General features: G+C 41.4%; 1 protein-coding gene across 1 annotated transcript; it reads left to right on the top strand.

Moving 5' to 3' along the window:
* Positions 1-1,342: 1,342 nt before the first annotated feature.
* On the top strand, positions 1,343-20,651 carry carm1 (coactivator-associated arginine methyltransferase 1). Its single transcript, XM_031729532.2, has 16 exons — positions 1,343-1,549; positions 9,150-9,275; positions 11,547-11,653; positions 12,159-12,263; positions 12,393-12,503; positions 12,699-12,876; positions 13,111-13,201; positions 14,023-14,104; positions 14,269-14,354; positions 14,433-14,522; positions 14,619-14,756; positions 14,987-15,076; positions 15,192-15,304; positions 16,531-16,608; positions 16,999-17,067; positions 17,154-20,651. Exons 1-16 carry the CDS (start codon positions 1,408-1,410, stop codon positions 17,291-17,293), a joined length of 1,746 nt encoding a protein of 581 aa, XP_031585392.1. The 5' UTR covers positions 1,343-1,407; the 3' UTR covers positions 17,294-20,651.
* The last annotated feature ends 3,395 nt before the right edge of the window (positions 20,652-24,046 follow it).

Genomic DNA, 24,046 nt, shown 5'->3' with positions numbered 1-24,046 from the left:
ATCACTATCATAAATAGTACTCAATGCCTGTGATGTCTGTTTCACTCACTGTGCATCTGCAGTGCTTAGAAGGTTGGGGAAACCTGCAGTAAGCTGAAACTCGGATGAGTGATGACACGTTTCTCTCACTGAAAACATGCCCAGATGAGCTGAATCAACTCTCTGGGTTTTACTTACCTGGATTATTGAGCATGCATCAAGATAACATATGAGTACCTTCATGTTTGCAACATGTAAATATTCCCTTCTTTACATTCAAGTTGAGCAGATTGTAAGAGTTCCACTGTATGTTTAAGCTGCGCTTCTATCTTTTGAACTAAAGTCCAACTTTATTTTTCTTGATGCAGGCTCTTCTTGAGAATCTGCATATCAGATGTTCGAGCAATCAGTTTATGCTCCATTGATTAAAAATAAGTGCCTTTTCTGAGAAGTGTTAATGCTGCAGTGCTGATGCATGCTGGGAAATACGTATGTTACTTGTAATTCCTGCCCCTGCTCTTGGTCATTTTTGGAAAATACCCATGAATTGGTTAAACTCAACAATGCAACAATTTGTTTTTCAGGGAGTTCATCATGTTTAGAAAGCCAAAGCAAAAAAGTGATGCTCAAATAAAGTACAAGGCCAGGACTTTGGTCTCGAGCAAAGCCAAAAAACAAACAAGCAAAAAAATTTCTGATGGGTTATTTGATTATGAAACACTGTTACCACTTATATTTTGAAAATATGCACTCACATAAATATATCTAGAAGCTGGTCCACTAGAAGTGATTCTCTGAGTGGTTTTGTGGTGCGCTGACCCCATGCAGTCGGAGAGCACCTGCAGGTAATAAGCTTCTCCCTGTTGCCTGCTTACAGACATTACAGTTGTCTTTATGTTATTTTAGTAGGGCTGAATCTGTGTTGAGCTTGTGCTAGTCTAGTTGAAGAAGCTGGTAAGTTTATAACCTCAGCTAGAAAAATGAGTTACTGTCTGTGGTTAATCTCTGTGGTGCTGATCAAAGGCTTTTTTACTATTACGGCGTGTGTCTGTGTGTGAGTGAGAGGGGGGTGCAGGTGGTGACGATGCTTAGGGGAGGGGGTGAGATGCTGTGTTTGCTCTTGTGTAACATGGCGATAAAGAGACCCTAAAAACAAATAGCCACCTGTGGGTTTCGGGCAGAAGTACAGTTTTCGTTTGGATTTTAAGTGTTTAAAAAATTGTCAATTTTAGATATATTTTAATCTCCATGTTAAAATTTTATTTCACATGCCGTATTGCGCGATGGTGTTTACGCAATACCCATTTTTAGCCGCCAGGTGGCACTGTTGCAAAGGCTTATCACGTTGGTGCCCAGTGTGCCTCCAGCAGAGAGCAGTGCTTGGTTGGATGTGAGCGCCACAGATCTGTCTCTACTTCCAGAGCGAAGATGGCGGTCTCGGTATTCCGTGGCGTGCGGCTTCTCTCCATTGGAGACGCGAACGGAGATATACAGCGACACTCGGAGCAGCAGCCGCTGCGGTTAGAAGTCAAGACATCACAAGATGCTGCCCTCCTCAATCTCTCCAATGGTGAGTTGACCCTTTTCCGCAGTTGCCGCAGATGGTCGGCCTGACTCAACTGCCGCGCCGCTAATGCTATTGCAGCGTTAATGCTTACAGGCTAATCTGCCAGCGTTAGTAGCCGAGAAGCTAACGCATCTTGAGAGACCACGTCGCCACCTCCTGCTTGTCACGAGGAAGCTCTTAAAACTCAGTTTTATCACCGCCCCGTAGGTGTTTTAATGTTGCTAACTTTAAGCTCTCGCCATTCGCACGAGTTCAGTGCTTTGAAGACCACGCGAAACGTATAACGCAACACATACAACGTAGCTTAAGCGCATCAGTAAGCAGGGTAGCTAAGTAATGTGTACTTTAATGCTAGTTAAACAATGCCACTAGCCTGGCCTCAGCGGTGATGCGCCAACGTCCCGCACGTTTGCTTTTTGTGTTTTCTCCCTGTTTTTCTCCCTCATGTCTCATCAACGTGTATTTTGTCTCACAAATATGTTCAATATTTTCCTATGTAAACGAATAGACTTTGTGTTGTCCAGAGACACCCGATGGACGGGTTCGAGTGTTTAGCTCGTGGACTAGCTTCCCCGATTGTTTTGGAGCCCAGAGCAGAGGGCATCACTCCTGACCCGCTACGGTGTGCTGTAATCCTTGGGGCGACTCGCCGTCATCGCTGCTCTTTATTTTAGCCATCAGCACGTTCCCTTGTAAAACTTGCACTCTGTGTGCTGGTATAAGTTCGTAATATTTAAGGTGCCAAGACGAAACCGGGCCCTCATTACTTATGCGTTTATCTTTGTTCTCGCTGGAACAATAGCCGGGTCCCGCCGCCTCCTTCCCTCCCGTGTGGAGCCAGCAGCGGACCCGCTCCACTCCTCCGCGGCTTTTCTATTGAATGGGATGTCCCGCTGAAAAGAAACGGCTGCGCTGGACTCGCCTTCTGCTTCACATGCTCAAGTTCAAGAGAAACACAACTCTGCGTCCAGGTTTCAGTGTATAATATCAGACCGTAGAGCTTCTTTCTTCTAAAAATGCTTTTCAGAGAATCCCCCCACGCCTGCATGCGGACTCAAGTAATACTAACTAACGAGGTTTGCCGCAAGTAACTTATGTCATTGATTTTACACACAGTCTGTTTCAAATTGTTGGGCAGTATTGCTGTGTGGGTAACGCAGACCTTTCCGGAGCTGTGTGTAGTCTAGTAAATTTCCACAAGTGATGTCACTTACATTACTAATGGGCCAGGTCTGAAGTCTACCAGCTTTGAAAGAACGACATCTGGGGGTTTGGTTGGAAAGAAGGGTGCTTTACCAACCCTCTCCAGCAGGCTCGTCTCTGCTGGAGACCCTGCATTCATGTGCTCCTCCGATACTTGGATTTCCTGTATGGTGAAGTCTTCTGCCCTCTTCGTTGGGTTCACATGATTTAAGATTAAGTGTAAAGCACTCGATGTAACAAAGATGTTGTCTTTGTTTGTCTTTGACTTGGAAAGCGTTACAAAAACAAACTCTTATAACTAATTCAGGTCACTACGTGGAAATAATAAATATTAGTAAATAATGGAAAAAGCCTAATGAAATATAACAACTTAATTGTTAGAAAAATGATATTTGATACACAAATTAGTACCATTAATAAAACATCTGTTGTCTCTTTGTGTGTAACAGCTCGGGAGCTCCTGTACCAAAACTCCCACAATCTTACTAAGATGGTGGTTTTTTTGGACTTAAGTAGGAATTTATGCCAGTTTTTGGAGATGTGAAGCAGATTTTTCCCTGTAATTTTAGCACCACATGAATGCACCATTACACAGGAACAACCAAAGACTTTTCAGAGGACTTGTTAGTGAAGTTTCTTGTGCTGCGGTAAGCCTTACAATCCCTGTAAGATGTTTTAAAGGGAGAGAAGGTCTGTGTTGAATGTTCATGCTTTACTGAAATACATAAGAATATTGTACTTTTTTTAGACTACTGTCTCAAATGATATATTTAAAATGTCATAATTAGAAACCTTTAACTTTCATTCTAGTCTGAAAGTCCATATAGATGAAAAAAAAAATATAGCTAGATAGATAGATATTGATATAGACACTGGATGTGTAGTCTGACTGGCTCACCATGCAGTGATGTCATTTCCTGTCCAGTCAGGTTCATGTATCCATGACGTAAAGCCCCATAAACAATCATCACACTTATCACAGCTGAGCAGGTGCAGTCTCACTGTGGACAGTAAGAGGAGACCTAGAGAGGAAGCAGCTTAGTGAAAACTAAGCAATGTTAATTCTGCTCACAGGCGACAGCTGCACACAATCATTTTGTGCGAGTTCCAGATATTGTCAGAACAGAATGCTCATTTCTTTCACTGAATTGATGAAGGGAACAGTGGAGAAATGTTAGCAGGACGGTGTGAAAGTTATAGAACTTGAGCTCCTTCATATGTTTATTTAACAGAGGCCGCCTTATTGAAATTGCTGTCACTGTAAAACATGTAGCCTTTTTCCACTAGTACCTACATGGCTCGACTTTTACATTGGGTAGCAGTTACTTTTTTTGTCTTTCAACTACCTGCACGGCCGGGGTCAACCGATTGGCCAGTCAATGGCATCATGAGAGTAACTCCTTCACAAAAATCAAACCGCCATTTTTGAAACCTGGCAATGAGGGAAACGGCTGGACAACAACCAACACTGTGGTCTGACACAAAGCTATAGACTGAGCAGCAGGTGTACCATCGCCTCGGTGTGGTCCATTGTTGCTTTGTTTGTGTCACATACAAATGATTTCACGGGAATTTCAGTCACGTTGCTGTAATGACCCCAAACTCATTAGGTGGTACTAGAAAATGACAGTAGTTGAGCAGTAGGGCTGCCACAAACGATTATTTTGATAGTCGACTAGTCACCGATTATTTTTGCGATTAGTCGACTAATCGGATCATGCATCCATTGGACGTAAAACGTACAGCTTATTGCACCAGCAGCATCTGCTCTTATATAACATTAGCTTACAGTTTTAAGTGTTTAGGGTATGTGCTAACTAAAAATAAAGACAAGATGATAGTTTATTAAATTTAATGAGATTTACAGATTGTTTCGGTAAAGTTTAATAAACTCCTTGCTATCTAAAATATAACGGGACACCGGAGTATATTCTCGAACATCTCACACTTCTGATAATCAGTTGTCTGCTTGACGTTTATTCAGTCGTGTATAAACTATAACTTTAATCTCAGCCAAACCGATTTACTCAGGAACAAATAAAATACTCAAAAAAAAAAGGCCAAACAATAACATTTTTAAGTTATCTAACTGACTTATATATGTTTAACCTGAGTAGCGAAAGACAGTGGTGGGTTTGAAAACGATTTGCCGGGTCCGGTGTTCTCACGGGCTCTAGTGAGCCTTGCCCCGGCTAGCTATCGAGCTAGTGGGTAACAGACGTCTCCGAAAACGTCGGGCGCTTTTGAAAATATGCAGTGTCTTGATAAACTGAGCAAATATTTGAGGTTTACACAGCTACATTCTCGCCTGAAAATATGTTAAACGTTTATTTTGTGACCCAGAAAGATTAATAAGAGTAATATTAAAACTAACTAGCTGCCGCCATTGTTGAAAACTGAGCAGGGCGCGCGCTATGAATTCTGGGACACTGCTGCTTCTTCTTCTTCGAGTGTAACGGCAGCTGGCATCCTTGTACATGCAGTGCTGCCATCTTCTGTTTCAGTCCGTTATTACACTCTTAAATCCTACTACTTATTCCTGCGTCTTTTGTGATCTTACAAAGCTTCAAACGATGCGTCGACTATTAAATCAGTCGTCGACGATTTTGATAGTCGACGTAATCGTGACTAGTCGACTAATCGTGGCAGCCCTATTGAGCAGGTACTAGTAGAAAATGGGCTTTGGTATCTCATGTTGTCATTTAATAGGAAGTTGCATGGATCATAAAGATGTAGGTCATGGCTAGCAGAAGCCAGCTCGTAAAAAAAAAAGGCATTAATGACATCACAAGTGCGCTGGGTCACCTCAACTTGAGGTGACTGAATGTGTGACATTTCAAAAATGATCAGAATCTACACTTTTGTTAACAATATAAGAACTGTGTGATCCATTGATCCCCTACAGTTGGTCAGTGGACTGCCTGGATCATCTGTCTTTGTACTGAGATGGGTAACTTCTCACATTTTTTTTAAAAAAAAGTATCCTATCATTTGTTCTGTAGTCTAAGTGGTTGAGAAGAGAACTCACCAACATGCTTGGCTGGCTTTTCTCCCAGAAGATGCATGTCTCTAAATCTGAAGTGTTGGTCTCAATCCTTTAATAGATGCTGGATTAGCTCAGCCTGCTTTACGAGTTCACACTGGGCCTGCTGTTTGGCCCTGGAGGAATATTTGCATCGGGCACTTTTACAGAAGCGATTCTGTGAAACTTCCCTATACAGTTTTTCCCTTCCTCCTGACTTTTATTACATGGCCTGTTTTTCATAATGAAACCTCAGAAAATAGAAGTTGATGCTTCGGTGTCCTGGTATCCTTTCTGCTGTTGTCAGCATGCAATCATTCATTCTTGCAAAGAGCAAAATATACCATTGCACTAAACCACTTTTTCATTGCAAAGCAGTTTCTTTTCATTCTGCTCAGTTACCTGACAGGATAGACGACTGAGAAACTGAAAGAAATGTATTGGGCTCTTCCAGTCTGATGTTTTGACTCGAGTCCCACGAGGGTGCAGGCTGACTGTACCCTGAGGCACTCATAAAATAAAAGACTAAGCGCTCTCAGCATGGAATAAATGAAATGAAAAATGGCCTTAATGAACTTTAGTCAGATACAGTAGAGTATGAGCATGTTATGTTGCTATATTGATGGAGTACGTTCTGATTTTTAAAATAGCTTTTCATCTTGGTTGTGTATTTCCTCTGTGACAGTAAACACATTACAGGAGTCTTCACACCTTTACCAGACACTTTTAGTCCTAATAAACTCTAAAAGACAGACTATAAATGGACTGAGGCAGAATGCCAGCCCAGCAACAAGAAAGCAGTATTCTAGCTTTATCGTCTTTATCGTCCACTCTGACCTCAGTGGTAAAGAGTAAGTAAAATCAACTTTTTGACAACTGAAACAAAAGCTCAGAAGGAATTTCTAAATAGAAGTCATTGGGATAGGTGCTCTTAGGATGCACCAGTTAATTTAACTGGTGCATCCTAAGAGCACATCCTAAGAGCTCTGGCTAAAGTTAACAAAACCAAAGGCGGCTCAAGCTCACACTTCATCCCTTATCAGCCCACAGATGGCTACATGCAACCAGGAGTGTTAGTCTCAGTTTTGTTTTTTTTCTAGTCTCTTTAGATATTGTCAATAAAGTGTTGGATACAGGTAAAACGTTGCATTTTAACAATGATGTCAACAAGGTAGTTCAGACTTGTGTTCAGGTTGTTTTGTGTACACATACAAATATATGCAAATCAGTAAATTTCAGCTCTTGCAGAGATCTTCCTGCAGCCTGTGTGGACCAGACTAAAGAAACTAAGACTGCACTGTATCCAGGTCTCTTCTATCCTCCTTTTCCAATCATTTTAAGTGTGAATCTACTGAGACACCAGCATTGTAGTGCAATAGCAGTGACACAGCATGGGGTGGAAGATGCTATATTAACTTTGCTGCATGTAGTACATACTCATCAGGAGAAAGTAGAGCTGGGCGATATAAGATTTTTTCATATCATGATATGTTTTTTCATTTCAGGCGATAACGATATATATCACGATATAAGCCAAATAATTATATTTGTAAGATTTAAATGTGCCGCTGCTCACAAGTAAAATGTGAAATAATCAGCAGCTTGTTTTGATTTAAATATTTATTTCCCATAATAAGTTCAACAGGGTAGATGTACTTAAGGAACATGAGACTTCAGTTTCAGGTGAATAAAGGCAAATATTGCAAACTACACAAAAGGCAGCCGATAAAGCGTTTAAGTTTCAAAAAAGAACAAACAAAACAGACCACTAAATTGTCAATTCCACTTAGAAACAAAATTTTAATTCTAAAAATAAATCTTAGTTTGTTTTACAGAAGAACAGACAAAATTACATATATGTGTGTATATATATATATATATATATATATATATATATATATATATATATATATATATATATATATATATATATATATATATATATATATATATATGTATATATATATATATATATATATATATATATATATATATATAAAATAAACTTTAGTCTGACAAAAGCCTACAGGTTGCGGGACAGGAAGACAAGTCTATCCACTGCTTCAGGCTTTAAAGCGGCCCTGTGGCAAGTCACAATATTACCCCCTGTACTAAGTTGCGGGGGTGCACAGGTAGCGCTTTGCCAGGCAGCTAACTCTTGGGAAAAGACGCGCTACTCTGTTTTTTGTCAGACTTCAAATAGCCGAAATACCTCCAGACTACGGAACTTCTCTGGCCCTTCCTCTAGTCGGCACACTCATTTCCTCCATTACCCGGCCTGCACGGCGGCTGGCTGCTTCCCAAACAAATACACATGTGCGGCTTGGCACTTGTGCTGTACGTAACAAGTCACGTGATGTGACGCTGCGGCTGTGATTGGTTCAGCTCTGCGCTGCTTTTTGGATTTGGATTGGCTGTTCTTTTTTTCTTTTTTTTAAGAGAGGAAGAGAGAGATGAGGCCTATTGCAATAGTTAAATTTTTCTATCGAGAAAAAGTTATTTCGCAATACGTATCATTATCGTTCTATCGCCCAGCTCTAGGAGAAAGCAAAGACTTGTGCTAAGATTTATTTATTTCTTTGTTGACTTTTCATCAGTTGTGGCAGAAGAATTTTTACTGCGCTCTCGATTGGCTTTAGTGAGCTTCTTATACGATAAATAGGATGAGGACTGTCCAGTTCTTGAATATTTCATTAAATGGCGTGAGAGAGCAAATCTTGTCCTAAATACAACAAGGACTATTGTCCCCCTTAGTTTGGACCTGTTTTTGATGAACAATCCTTTATTTCAAATTTGTGAACATGAGCAGCACACAGGTTGACAAATTGGTGTCCCCGAAATCATCCCTGAGATGCTAGCTGTCTGCATATTGTGCTGCATGTTGTTGTGATTGTTTTTATGTCGTGTATATAAATGTCATAGACACTCGGTGGAGTCATTGTTTACATTTAGGTGGCACATAACCAACTACTAGGATCTCCTCCTTCATAACCTTCCTAAATTGTCAGAGACTGACGTGTCTCTTGCTGTCAGACGTGCCTGGGATTGCCACAGTAGGGAACATAAATATACGCCATTGTTATAGCAATCATATCTGACATTTTTATAGAGCGTAAAAATCTATACTGGTATTATCCCAGATGATAGGTGGTACAGGCCTACTGGTCATTAATAACATGAGACATTTGGGATATCAGCTGTGGTCATTGTGTTTTCTTCTGCTACCCTCCTTCAGCACTCTGGCACTCACATGCTGTGATCTCAGCCCTCGCTGATTTTAAGCACCAGCAGAATTTAAGCAGCATCACCTCGCTGCTTGTTTATATTTTGGTAAAGATGAGTATAAACTCTTTCTGTTCTCTCTCCCTTTCTTTCTAGGAGACGAGGCAAGTGTGTTCAAATGTTCGGTTTCCAGGGAGACCGAGTGCAGTCGCGTGGGGAAGCAGTCATTCATCATCACATTGGGCTGTAACAGCGTGCTGCTGCAGTTCTCCTCACCTACAGGTAAACACACAGGCAGCTGTGGCTCAGGAGGTACAGCGGGTTGTCTACCAGTTGGAAAGTTGGTAGGGTGATCCCAGGCCACTCCAGTTGGCATGTGAAAATGTCCTCGGGCGCAATACTGAACCCTGAGCTGTCCCCACTGCATTAATGCTTAGTAATAGAAAAAAAGTGCGTGAGTGTGAGTAAGTGAATGAAGCTTGTAGTAGAGTAGAAAAGTGCAATATAAGTACCATTCACCCCATCAAAATAAGACTGTTACACATTGCATTTTATGCAAGTTTGGACTCAAGAATATGTCTACTCTCTGAAAGGTTTTTTTTTTTTTTGTGTCTGTGGAGTTTTATGGAGCTGATGATGGTGAGCTGTGTTTCTGGGGCGTGGTGCAGCTTGTTAACAACAAAGTCAAATATTCATCTCATGACTACCTGCTTTTATTACCTGCAGGACAATGTTTACAGTTTGCACTGTGAGTCAACGGTGTGTTCAGGAACAGTGCAGTGATTGAGTGGTATTAGTTAAAATAGTGTTTGTTTATCTGTTGTCAAATGAAAATTGTGTCACCATTCCTGGAAAACGTACCTCTGCAGGGAGTGTAGGAGAGTGTCTGTTTCTCCGATGAGCATCAGTAATAAGTGTAGATTCTTAAACCCAAATTTATTCCCTGTTTTATTTATTTCTTCTGCAAACAGTTTTACAACAAGTATTTTTTTCTTTAAACATTGATATATGATCCTATGGTGTACTTGCTGACCTCTTATCAGATGTGTACATAGACAAAGCCTTGGTTTGAATTCTGTCTTTATTTTTATTGATTACTCAAACCCTTAAACACCTCCCAGTCTGCAACTGAAAGAATAAAAACTAAAGATGCCTTTTAATGAAATACTCATTACATCAGATTCTCCCATATTTCATTCATAGCGTTGTGATATTCATATTGAGTTAACTTAATTAGTCAGTATTTTTGCCAGGTTTCTTTCCACGCTTCAAACAGGCTAATCTTTGTTGATATTGGAGGTCTTTTTCAGTCTTAGTCAAAGCGCTTAAAACACACATTTTTACAATATTACTATAGACACACACACACACACACACACACACACACACACACACACACACACACACACACACACACACACACACACACACACACACACACACACACATCTGTTTTCATATCTCAGTGAGGACATCTCATTTACACAATGCTTTCCCTGGCTGCTTACTTTAACCCTAACCATCAAAAATGAATGCCTAATCCTAACCCTCAGCCTAAACGTAACCATAACCTAACTGTGACCCTGACACTAAAACCACATTTTGAGCCTCAAAAGTGTCTCCAGACTCGTAGGGAAGGGCATTTTGTCCCCATAAGTGACTGTTGGTCCCCACAAATATAGCTGCATGCCAGTTTTCTGTCCTCACAAAGCTGTCTAAACATGTACACACACACACACTCACACAGGGCTTGTCTACAGCAGCTGTTACTTTCAGGCTGCTTTATGGATTTAACAGCTTCATATTTTTCCCACAGGCAGTACACTCATCTGTGCTTGTGATTGGCTATACTCTGACAGATACATGTTCAGATGAACGGGGTGCTGTTGGCAAAGATTATATGTACTGTATTTCTATACCTCCTTTTGCATGCACACATGCTCACGTGTGCTTGTGCATATGCCCCGTCTCACTACTGCCACAAATCTGATGACATTGGAAAAATACCAGCCACTGCCATCAAGCTGAGAGAACCTGAAACAATGAAGTGGTTTTTATTTATTTATTTATTTTATTTTATTTCGGAATAAATTGAGATTTCTGTGTTCACCTTGAACAAAAAGTGGAATAAATGCACGAATGAAGCAGACAAAGAAGGAAATGTCGTGATTGTTGGATGCATCAGTATTGGTGCATTTTCCATGATGTGTGTTAAAAATGCTAATACTGTGTGCACTGAGGAGGAGGTAGACCCACTCGTGATTAATGCAGACACTCACCAAAGTATGTGAGATATGGCAGTTTTAAAAAATGCTCTATGCTTGTGAAATGCTAACTTAAATCTTAAAACTGTGATATTGAATTACTTAATTATTTAGTCATTTATTTGTTACACCTAAGCTGCAGGTGTTGCACATGATTTAATATTGTTTCCCAGCACGAGAGGACTGAAAACCAAACCGTTTACAGCTGACAGCACATGAAGTGAAAAAAGATTAAACTGCAGTGTAGCTCAACAAAACCAACTTACAGTGTGTTTGTGCTTCGCTTCAGACTTTCAGTCTTTTTATAACGTGCTGAAGAACTGTCGTGGGCATGTTGGAGAGCAGTCTGTCTTCAGTGAAAGAACAGAGGAGTCCTCTGCTGTACAGTATTTCCAGGTGACTGTCACACACACACTCACACTCTCACACAAATTTTGTGACTCTTGAGTTATCTCCTGACTAATTTGAATCCACATTGCCTTTTAAACACACTGCAGTAATGACGCTTACTTTGTTCTTGGCTGAGTATTTATAGACTGCTCATTACAGGAATATTCAGTCAGAATGAAGCCTGCTTCTTTTTTTTGGGCACCATCTGAACTACTTTGTGTTTAAAAGTAGCTGCAAGTCAGCTCCAGGAGGAGTTAAAAGGGCTCTGTAGCACTGCTACCTGCAAGCATCCATCTGTTGAGAAGCCACTTGGTTTGGTTGTTTACAGATCCCAGCACAAACGTGGGTGCTTTATTTTTCTGAGCTGGTCCTGTTATTTATTTATCTTTTTTTTTAAAGAAACTTAAAGAAGATTAAATTTGTTTTTCTTTTTTCTAAACTGCAAATTGAGCTCAAGTCAAAGTGCCAAAAGTCCAAACTCATGAGCTTGCTTGTGTTTGTGTTTCTGCAGTTTTATGGCTACCTCTCCCAGCAACAGAACATGATGCAGGACTATGTTCGGACAGGGACTTACCAGCGGGCTATTCTCCAGAACCACACTGACTTTAAGGACAAGGTAGCGAGCTGAATATGTGGTATTTAATAAGGCTGACAGATGTTTGAAATCAGCTGGTTTACATTAAGTACAGACTAAAGTGTTGTCCTGCTAGCTGTGACTGTGTACTGTCTGCTCTCTTTTCTCCAGGTGGTGCTGGATGTGGGTTGTGGCTCGGGAATCCTCTCTTTCTTTGCAGCTCAAGCTGGAGCTAGGAAGGTGTATGCTGTAGAGGCCAGCACCATGGCACAGCACGCTGAGGTACACACACAGATTCATGCTGAGATCAGTGACCTATGCATTCACTATACTAAATGTTTTAAATTCAGGTGAGGTTGTTTGAGCTGGGGGAATCTCGCTGTTGCTGAAAATGCTAACAGCTATGAGCTCTGGCTGTCTGGACAGTTCACATTAACTTAAGATCAGACAAGCTAAATTTGATGTGTTGTGCTGCAGGTGCTGGTGAACAGCAATCGTCTGGGGGAGCGTGTGGTCGTCATTCCGGGCAAAGTGGAGGAGGTGACGCTGCCGGAGCAAGTTGACATCATCATTTCAGAGCCCATGGGTTACATGCTGTTCAATGAGCGCATGCTGGAGAGCTACCTGCATGCTAAGAAGTTCCTCAAACCTAATGGTGAGTCTTGGAAAAACAAGAGATGTACTTGAAAAGTTAGAATGGAGGCTAAGACTGCAGACAGCCACAGATTAGTGACAGTAGCTGCCTCTGGCGAGTTTTGCATGTTGTCAGATATCCAGAGGCTTTGGCGTTCCAAATCATTTGATGTCAGTTTAGACGAATCTTGCACTGTGGTGGAAGGTACATGAACATGAGTTTTGCTTACTGTCTTCATCTGTGCGGGTGTTTCAGGTAAAATGTTCCCCACTATTGGAGATGTCCACCTGGCCCCCTTCACAGATGAGCAGCTGTACATGGAGCAGTTCACCAAAGCCAACTTCTGGTAAGAACAGAAAGAGGGAGGGAACGAAGGAGGTTCTCTGGGTCAGCGTCATTGTTTCCACTGTACAAACGTTGGATTCATTTCCCTAAAACAGAGTCATTTGGTTAGAAATCTTTTCTATGCATGAATGTGTTTTTAATGCCTTATCATATTGAGAAACTCTCCTTCATGCATCTAAGCTCCAAGTTTTCTTCTTTCTTCTCTGCTGGGAGTTTAACTATTCATTTGTTTCTGTTATGAGAGCGGAGTATTGCTTAAAATGTTTGTCATTGCGTTTGAAATCTTAATCATCTTTTCCGGGAAGTTTGACTGTTTGCATCAGCGAGGGAGTTGGTGCCTCAGCAGCGTGCAAAGGTGTTTATCACATTCAGAGGTATGAGTCATGCAAACGAGTGTGATAACAGTAGGCACGAATGAGTGTAGGACGCAGAGTCGATGCTAATGTTGTTGAGTTAACGTCAAACCGGTTTAGGCTGTTTAAGAAGCAGTAGAGCCTTGGACAGGTGTGTCCCTAAATACAAAATGCACTTGGTTTTTGTTGTTGATTTTGTTTTTTAAATGATGAGGTCTTGTTGGTCCTGCAGGAGTACTCGCTACCCGAAATGAGCTAATGATTTGATTTTTATTACTTTTGTTTTGTTACATTCGTTGGCATGTGCATTGGTGCGTGTGCTTTTTATGACTCAGAATTCAGGTTCATCTTAAAATACACTAAGACTCCTGCAGGGTCAAGAGTGTTGATGAGCCATTTTTATTCCCCTGCTGAGGCAGGAATCAAGCAATCTAAAAGTGGGAATCTACACTTCTTCCTGTCCCCTCAGGTACCAGCCCTCCTTCCACGGTGTAGACCTCTCTGCCCTGCGGGGGGCAGCAGTGGACGAGTATTTCCGCCAGCCAATTGTGGTAAGTAATGTATTTCACATGCATGTGCAGGATTTTTAAAATCAGAATTAAACAAATGAGCAAAGCGATCTGACGGTAATATCGACTTCTTGATTGGCTTTTTGTGGGCACAGTGTTTTGTTGAAAACAGAGTTGTATGAAAGCAGATTTCTTTCCCCCCACAGGACACTTTTGATATCCGTATTCTGATGGCCAAGTCAGTCAAATACACAGTCAACTTCCTGGAGGCCAAAGAAGAGGATCTTTATAGGTGTGTGTCCAGTTTAATGTGTGTTTGTGATTACATTAGGAATGTCTACTAATAAATGATAAATGGTTTTGCTTTCAGGATAGAGATTCCCTTTAAGTTCCACATGATGCATTCGGGCCTGGTGCACGGCCTGGCTTTCTGGTTTGACGTGGCTTTTATTGGATCAGTGTAAGTCAGGACGTCTGCGTGAGTGTGTTGAAGCTAAAGAAGTTTTGACGTGCGCCAGATTTCTCCTTAAACATCAATCTATTTGTGTTCCTGTAGGATGACAGTGTGGCTATCCACAGCACCCACAGAGCCTCTCACTCACTGGTACCAGGTGCGCTGTCTCTTGCAGTCTCCTCTTTTCACCAAGGCTGGGGACACTTTGTCCGGCACTGCGCTGCTGGTGGCCAACAAGAGGTATGTTTGCATTAATGCATGAAAACTAGAGTTTCATTCACCAAGAACTGTAGAATAAGCTTTGACGTCACAGCAAACCCTGTTGTCATGTTTTGGAAACCTGTTCATTTCCTAGCTGAAGTTGGGCATCAACATGGGAGCGTCCCTTAAGTGGCCACTCCAGGAACCTTGCTTGCATGCTAATCATGTTATTATGATGATAATTAGTCTCAATATTTACTTCTTAACAGACAAAGCTACGACATCAGTATTGTTGCCCAGGTGGACCAGACAGGATCAAAGTCCAGCAACCTCCTGGACTTGAAGAACCCCTTTTTCAGGTGAGTTTATCCTGACCACAGCAAACACAGCTGATCTGCTTTGCACCACTGACACAATGTCTGGTGTCGGTGAACAGTCTTCTCTAACTTCCTATATGAATTTTTATCTGTGCAGGTACACAGGCACTACCCCCAACCCCCCTCCTGGCTCACACTACACCTCCCCGTCTGAGAACATGTGGAACACAGGGGCAGCCTACAGCATGAGTCAGGGGATGGCTGTATCAGGTGAACACACTCAGACACTGCTAGATTAAGTAAATACTTCAGACATGGCTTTGGTATGTCCATTCTCCATATCCCAGCTGTCTTAGAGCAGAGGCAGAGTACACCCTGGACAGGTAGCCAGTCTGTCGCAGGGCTAACACAGAGAGACAGACAACCATTCGCACTCACATGCACACCTGGGCAATTTAGGCCAATTAGCCTAACCCCATTAACTGCATATCTTTGGACTGTGGGAGGAAGCCAGAGAGAAACCATGCAAACACGGGGAGAACAAACTGCACACAGAAAAACCACCGTGCTGCCACACAGAGACCAAAGAACAAGAAATATAGTTACCTGTTAGAACAAAGCAGGACCGAGAATTAAATGCATTGGATGGTGCTCACTAATCATGATGACCCCGATGAAGACCAGGAGCTGAAACACGTTGGTCAAGCGATGAAGTTGTTCTGTATAGTAGTGTAGCTGCAGTGGTTCTTCAGATTTGCCCTCTTCTCTGGGCTTCTTGGGAGTAAGTGAAGCGGTTCCACAAAAGTCTGCTTTAGTAGCAAAACTCCAATGTAGAAACAGAGGAAAGACAAAATGAGTGTCAAACATGAGCCAGTGTAAAAACTAGTCTGCATGAATTTATTATAGTAAACATGCCTGAAATTTCATGCACATCTATTCTATAGCTTCATTAGCTCAAGTTTCTGAGAACCTGGGAAGCAGACTGTATATAATGATGGACATAGCCAGGTGTGACCCTCTTTGCCCTGGAGCTAGATTGAAGTCCAGAGTTGCGTCTTGTAGTCAGCACCAGCTTTTTCCAGCTGTAACTGTGCAGATACAAGAGGAAAGCAATGCTAGGTTACAGCTAAACTAGCAACATATGCTAATAGACTGTTTGTTTGTTTTGTTTTTTTTTAAAGGTTGAATGGTTAGTTTAAAACAGTTTGTTCTAAAATATTTATGAGGAATGAACAGCAACAACATCGTGTCTGAATCTTTAAACTTCCAAATGTACAGTGCAGCCCTCCATAACAGTCCCAGTTTGTCATTATTTGCCCGCCCCTGCAATAGAAGGACTTCCTGCCATGGTGCATCACTAACTACTTACCAACTCTGGCATTACATTTTAAGATCACTTCCACATTGGATTTGTTCAGGAACCAACCCCAAAGAGTGGTTTTGACAGTTTATAGTAAATGTTGTTTTTTGGGTTTCTTTGCTGCCTCTTTCTTCAGGGATGCCCGCAGCTTATGACCTCAGCACAGTCATCGGCAGCGGCCCGTCAGTGTCTCACAACAACCTCATCCCCCTGGGTATGAATCACATCTGAAAAGCATCGTTTTACTGTTACTGGAGTGCATCTTTAGTCCTCAAAACATTGACATTCCAGTTCATCAAACCACCCTTAACTCTTATAACCCCACTCTGTTGTTTCGGCTCCTCTCTGAGCAACATCAAAGGGCTTTTAGTTTGAAAGCGTTTGAAAGTACTCAGTTTTAGTTGAGCTTTTGGTTTTAGTGATATTTCTGATATTTACATCAGAATACAGCTTTTAGTCTGTTTTGGGGCATATGCAGATTTTTGTAAAGCAGCTGATGTGGCTCTTTCACAGAAAAGGCATGCATTTATGACGCTGGTGAAATGGTTTGTCACTCCCGATGCTACTTGGTTTTAACGGTGCTTTCCTCTCTGATTGGTCACAGTGAACACAGGGATTGTAAATCATACCCACTCCAGGATGGGCTCAATCATGAGCACAGGAATTGTCCAGGGTAAGCCCGCTGGTCCACAAACACACGTTTACTGTCCAAGTCTTCTCGGTGTGAATGTTGACTGTTATGTTTTGTTTCCAATTTAGGAGCCACTACGGGTCAGTCCGGCCCCAGTAGCAGCGGTACTTACTATCCTGTCACCAACCAGTTCACCATGGGGGGCGCTGCCATCTCCATGGCCTCACCTATGGTCATCCCTAGCAACACCATGCATTATGGCAGTTAAGACGAAGACCTCGCAAAGACCTCCTATGCCCCCGCATGAGAAGAATCCCCCTCCCCCCCTTCCCCTCCCCAACCCAGATTGATCACCAACTGCAGCCAAAACCAGTATACCAAAACCAGCTCTGTGCTGGAGATTCCTTTTTGTTTGCCACCATCTTTCTGCTCTGTTGAATCATCACTAGATGAACGGTTGAAAACTCTCGTTTCCGTCCAGACTCTTGTCTTTCCAAAAGCCGAAGCCTTCCTTTCCCCCCTCCCTCACTGGGACTGTATCATCTGAGATGCTCAGCAGTTTATCATCTGACCTCACTGGGTTTCCACCCTCCTTCAATATGTATTTCAATCCCTCCACTTCCCTTATTTTCTCTTTATAGCTCATTATTTAGATGTCATGACCCTCCGACTGTTTGTCCTTCCTCAAGAATCCGCTTGTTGTCAGATACCAGCATCGGTCCGTTCCCGTGGTTCTCCACACCTCCACACCAGAGTGATGCTGAAGCTTTTCACTTGTGCAGTAGGACACTGTTATCATGATCATCATCACTGCGTCTCTACAGGTGTCATCTTAGCTTTTCATACTGGATCCAGCCATGTTCCCTCCACACTTCCCCAGAGACTGAGCCGTGCCGAATGAAACAGCCCCCTCAAATCATTAAACAAACGGCATCTTGCTTACTCCTACTCATGCAGTTTGGGTTTAGGCGGAGGAGGATGGATCACAAACTGAAGCCATCTACAAGTCTTGGCACCCAGAGGAGCTTGTAGAAATATTTTTTTTTGTGTTTTGTTGTTTTGTTTTGTTGTTGTTTTCTTTTTTTGTTTTTTTAGTGGCATGGACAGGCTGACCCTCCGTGTTCTGCTTGGAAGCATTGGTGTTGCTCTATCACCTTCCATGTTGAGTCATGATAAAGAAGTGTCTCGGTGTCTGCTATAAGTTGCTGTTTGTTGACATCACCAGTCTTTTAAAATGACGACATTCTCCAATTCAAACAGGTCACCTTTCCATTAATGTTGTTCAGCGTCTCATTCAGACATTCAGACTCTATGTGCACAGCGTTGTCCGTATGTGGAGCCTGCACGGATTCTGGTGGAATTTGACCCCATTTCTAAATGTTTAGGTCTCTCTGCTGTTGTCAGTCAGAAGAGAGTCTCCTTTTTATGTGCGCGCTGCTGTTTAGGACGTTGAAAGATGGACGTTAAGAGTTGTAACCTTGTGTGTTTCTATCAGTAAATGTGACTACACTGAGACTTGTGTGATGATGTAAGTGATGCGTAAATGTTACTAGGCATTAGAAGATGACTCACTGTGGTTAATATCTGAACAGGAAACTTGAAGATGCCCTCAGGTTAATGGAAAAGAGCGAATGAATGGTTGGGGCTTTTCAGTAAATGCTCCTTTGTGCGCTGCTTCTCAGTGCTAGCATGATTGCTACCATTCATTGCTAACCTTGTGGCTGAGCGTGCTGTTAGGGTTAGTCCTACTTACCCACGGACTCTGAAAGAATGAGTAGCTGAAATATTGGTGTTGCAGACTAAAGTTGGCATGCTAACTTACCTCATCTTTGCATAATCCACTTTGTTCTACTACTACTTCCTGGTTTTCATATTAAGAAGTAGTAGAACTGTTCAGATTACCAACTCACACCTTTGAAAAACAGTAGGTGTCTTAGATGAATTTAATATCTTTAGCACAGGAAAATAAAACTTGAGGAATTGGATGTTTTGACGAGCAGCAGTAGGATGCTGTGTCTGCACAGGACATCTCCAGTTCTGTCCTCATTGTGGCATTGCCGGGTTTGAGCATCGTCCAAAGTGAATACAAAAATTCAACAAGACACCATTAGAGGAGTTGGAGGAAGATTTTTTTTGTCCAGTCTTTATTTCGTGTTATACAACTGAATTTAGCATGGAGTTCACACATTGAAATTTTTTTAAATTTTGGGTTTTTAAATCAGAGGTTTTAAGTCAAACCTGTATTTGAGCTGATGACCTGTTTGATCCTGTAGGGTTCTTCACATTCCAGATGAACACGTTTTTCACCATTGTAAACGACTTCAGCTCGATATGAAAGGGTTTCTGATCAGTGCATGAACTGTACGACACTTAAAGTGGTGGTAGTAGTAATAGACGGTCAGGAGATGATAAGCTTACAGAGATACAGCAATTCACTCATCCACATCGATCTGTAATTACTACTCTGTCATAGTAGTCAGCTTATTCTCGGCTTGCTTCAGAATTGTGGATAGTTTAACTTATTGTTGGCCACTTTACAGCACAGAGTTATTTTTGGCTGCCGCCAAATTTTGGCATTTGTTGGTCTGTGGTTGCTAAATAGCTGCTAGCTGCTTGCCATGTCTCTTTAGGGACTCGTGGATGATTTGATTGTTTCTCATACCCAACATGGAAGGTGACTGATCGCACAGTCTGAGAGAAGCTAGAACATTTCAGCCCTGTCGGCCTAAAATACAAAATGCACTTTCTGCTGCTCCTCATGTTTTCTGCACCCAGAAGGTTTATTTTTTTATTTTTTTTTAAATCAGAATAAATTGCAGCAGCTTCTTGCCAGTCAGGCATTTGTTGAGCCAGATTGCTTCGGTGCAGTTGGAGGAAGATTTGGAGAATGAACCAGTAAAGACCAATGACCCAGGATGCAGCCAGCTGGCTAGCGGGAGAAGAAAAGCTGTGCCGGACCGGCAACGTCCTAGTTTACATCTTTGTTTCCTTTGCCTGTCGCTCCTCCAAACCTCCCTTTGAGACTGTGAGATTGTCACAAGTAGACTTCAATGACGAGGCGAGGGAGAAGGGGCCGGTACGCCTCTCTCCTCGTCTGTTCAATGTATATGACCTCCAACATATCATTGCCCCAACACACACACCCCTGCCCACACCCCCTTTTTATCAGTCAAGGAAAGAAAGACTGACACATTTATGCATTGCTTCCAGTGTCACAACTATTGGAATTTGAGTTAGTAGGAGTGCTGAGGGGGGAAAAATGTCTGTTTGTAGGAATAACCTTTTTTGTTTTCTTGATATTTTTTTTCTTTATTTCACAAAAAAAGCAAACAAGGAAAAAAGCGCAAATTAAATGTTGTGAAAATGTTTCAAAACCATCCTGGAGTCAGGTGTTGTAGTACTTTAATTTGTTACCTTCTACTTTGTTAAATAGACTGTGGATACAACAGATGTTTACCATGTTGTAGCTACTCTATAGCCATCGTGTCTCTTCTGTCATGGATTCATTGCTCTGTGTAGTCAAATAGTGGCATCCACTTTGACCATGGAAGTGTACGAGGAAGACTCACTGTCATGTTCTCTCATTTGTGTGTTCACCAACTAGTAATAACACCTTTCTCACTGTCTGACATTGACTTGTCTGCTCCAGACACAGTTAAAAGAAGCCACTGTGCTTAAGACTGCTAAGTGATTCCTGTTTTATGGGTACAGTAGTCACTGATGTCACAGTAAGCACCTTTTAAACCTTTAGATGACGGCATGAGGCATCTGTTAAGGAGCAACGCATGGAAACGACTAATATCCAAGGGAAATGGGTAACAGAATAGAATATAAAAAGTAACTGATGATAAAAAGTTTATTTTGGCTTGCTTACAGGAACAACCATAAGATTACTGATATGGCTCCATCTTCATAATTTCCCTGTTTAAAAACAGGCAATGTCACTGCTACTTAATTAGAAAAGGGGTCAGGAGGTAATGCTGAAGACAACTTCGAGGTATGTCCAATGGTATCTGCTGATACTGTGGTCTGAAAGTGGTTGAGCGAAAGCTGAATATTATTGGTCCTGATTGATGATAATTGGCAAAGGAAATGCTTATTTGTCCATGATGAGTATTATTTACAAAAGACTTGTTTTCTGGAAAAAGGGAAATAATGGGGGGGACTCTAATTGGTTAAGGTATTTTAAACATTTATATTGTCTGTGGGTGTTAAAAACGTAGCTGTCATGTCAATCACTGGTTTATAAAGGCCTCGATATTTCCACCTTTGCAGTCGAGTGTGTACAAAATCATACGTGAAGAAGGGTGGGTCTAACTGTGAAGGTGCATCGCTTGATTGAGTCATTAGCCAATGAGCTTGTAGTTTAATACCACAGGAAATCCTCCATTTACAAAACAGACTTTTTTATTCACTGACACCAAATAAGCGACTCGGCCCACGAACTCAGCGGGACACCACAGGTAATCTTTCTGTCACGACCATCCTGGTGCTAGTATGCTAGCAATTGCTAATTAGTCATCAATGCTGCGTACAGCTGAGAATAACTGTAAAGTCAGATTGCTGATATTTATTCATAAAACTTGGAGGTGCTCATAAAGCCCCTAAGGGATTTAAAAAAAAAAAAATAGAAATAGAATTGTCTTTGTTTTTTGTGATGAATACAGCAGGTTGCGACACAGACCTCATGGGAGACCTTCAGGACAAATGGTGTCTATAAACCAAACAAGCGTCTAAAAACAAAATTAAAAACTTGGGTTTCACAAATGTTTCTAATCTCCAGCAGCGTTCTGAACATACATGTGTTTATATGTAAGTGTTTTCAGCCAAGCTGTGGGAAAATGAAGAGGATGTGTTCAGTTTTGAGTTCAAGAGGTAGAGTATTGAGAAAATCCACACTGAGGTGTTTGTACTCGAGGTAAGTGTTAAGGACAACAGTTTGGTTTCTCCTAGACTCACTGATACAATGCTGTTTTCCAGTAGCCATTAAAAAAAAAAAAAACAGCTACTCCAAATTCAATTGGGTAGCTAGATGTAATTAAAGATGAGAGAAGTATTTACTGAGATCATAAAGCGTTTAAATTTATAAAATGTGTATGTGGTGTCGAACTCCAGGCCTTGAGGGCCGCTGTCCTGCAGGTTTTAGATGTGTCCTTGATCCAACACAGCTGATTTAAATGGCTAAATTACCTTCCCAACATGTCTTGAAGTTCTTCAGAAGTAATGGTAATGAACTAATCATTTGAATCAGGTGTGTTGAAAAAGGGTGATATCTAAAACCGTGCACGACTCCAGCCCTCGAGGCCTGGAGTTCGACGCCCCTGATTTAGAAGATCTTTCTCTGGTCTGGAAAAGGTTTTTTTTTTTTCTTTTTTTTTCTTCTTTTTTTTAAAACGAACAATCAGGCCTTGTCTTGTCTTAAACATCCCATAGTACCTTATTCTAACAGAGCACTTCCCTCTTAGGCTGCAGGCTTACCTGAGGTTCCTAGATGTTATAAAAGTGGAATAGGAAACATGTTTCAGCTGTCAGGTCTCTCTTCTGTGGAGCCAGTTTCCTTGTTTGTTTGTGTCCTTAAAAGATTAGGCCTAGAAATTTATTTTTCGACAATGTTAAGATTTTTGTTGGGGAGTGACCAGAATGGACAGGATTAAAAATTAACATATCACAGGGACTGATCAGTTTTTCCACCTTGGAGAGACAAGACAGAACCGTCAGGGAGGAGGAAAAGAGGAAGACCACAGAGAAGATTCATGGATGTAATGAAGAAGAGCACATAGAGGGTTGGTGTGACCTAGAAGGATGCAAAGGATAGGATCAGCTTGAAGCAGATGATCTGCTGTGATGACCCTAAATTTACAAGCACAAGAAATATTGTTTGAAATATTGGCTAAATTCCAGAGTTACAGCTACAAAGTTGCAATTATACATTGTTTTTGTTGTTAATAAGATGAGAAAGAATTGAGAAAATGGACAGAGACAAAAATAAAACAAAGAAAATTCTTCTGTAGTGCATTTGATGTTTACTTGAAGAAGAACAGTGTACAAATACTGGTCACGCTCTCTTATCTACCTTGTTTTTCTTAATGGAGCCGGTTTTAGTAGTTGTGAATGCATGAAGCATAAAATCTTCAGTTTTATCTGTAAATTCATAGTCTGTATGTGTTACTAATATTCTGCTTAACATACAGACTCCTGTGGTTCCCTCAGTGTAAGAGGGGCCTATTATTTCTAATATTATTATTATTATTGTGTTCTGTTCCAGGAAAGCCTGTTTTAAGTAAATAAAATAAAATTTATCGTGTCTGTGTGAGATCCATAGTCTGGCAAGTGCCGGGGCAGCAAGTTTAATCTGCTCCCATGTTTCTCCACTGCAGTGTTATTTATTTTTTATCTGAATGTGGGAAGGCTGCTTTCTGACTCAGATGTAGTAGGCGTTAAGATGATCACGAGGCTGACTGAGTCAGCAAAAACCTCCTCTCACGTAGCTCTGAATGACAAGGGGACAGAGTAAAAACACATGGGATTTGTTATTCTAAATATCAGCATCGGGCTCATGAAAGTATCGTAAACAATCCTTGTGATTCGATTTATGTTATTTTTCCAGTTACTTTTGAGATTCTGAAAATGGAGAACATATGAAAATGATGTGTCCCTTCTTATTTCCAATAATTACAGACAAGTTGACAGATTAGGCCACCAAGACTCTGCATGGACTGATGTTTGCAGATGACGTAATGATATGTAGTGAGAACAGAGGGTGGATGGAAGAGAACCTGGAGAGGTGGAAGTATGCTCTGGAAAGAAGAGGAGCAGACTAATTTAGGTGGATGACTTTAAATACCTGGGGTCAGCCACCCAAGTAAACAAACAGTGCACAAGACCGGCGAAGAAGAGATTCCAGAATGTGTGGAGACCAGTATCAGAGATGATCTGTGACAGAGAAAGTTTACAAGACTGTTGTGAGACCTGCTGTGATGGTTTGAAGATGGTGACACTGACATAAAGACTGAAGGCAGAG

Source organism: Oreochromis aureus, linkage group 4, assembly GCF_013358895.1.
Source record: "Oreochromis aureus strain Israel breed Guangdong linkage group 4, ZZ_aureus, whole genome shotgun sequence".
Taxonomy (NCBI): domain Eukaryota; kingdom Metazoa; phylum Chordata; class Actinopteri; order Cichliformes; family Cichlidae; genus Oreochromis; species Oreochromis aureus.
This window is presented reverse-complemented; position numbering and strand designations above follow the sequence as displayed.

What these genes read in the sequence shown, in the direction of transcription:
- carm1 (XM_031729532.2), top strand. Translation starts at nt 1,408, where the DNA reads ATGGCGGTCTCGGTATTCCGTGGCGTGCGGCTTCTCTCCATTGGAGAC. An exon ending in CTGCTGTACAGTATTTCCAG is followed by an intron (nt 11,654 to 12,158) that starts GTGACTGTCACA and finishes GTGTTTCTGCAG; the next exon opens with TTTTATGGCTACCTCTCCCA. An exon ending in GTGGCTTTTATTGGATCAGT is followed by an intron (nt 14,523 to 14,618) that starts GTAAGTCAGGAC and finishes GTGTTCCTGTAG; the next exon opens with GATGACAGTGTGGCTATCCA.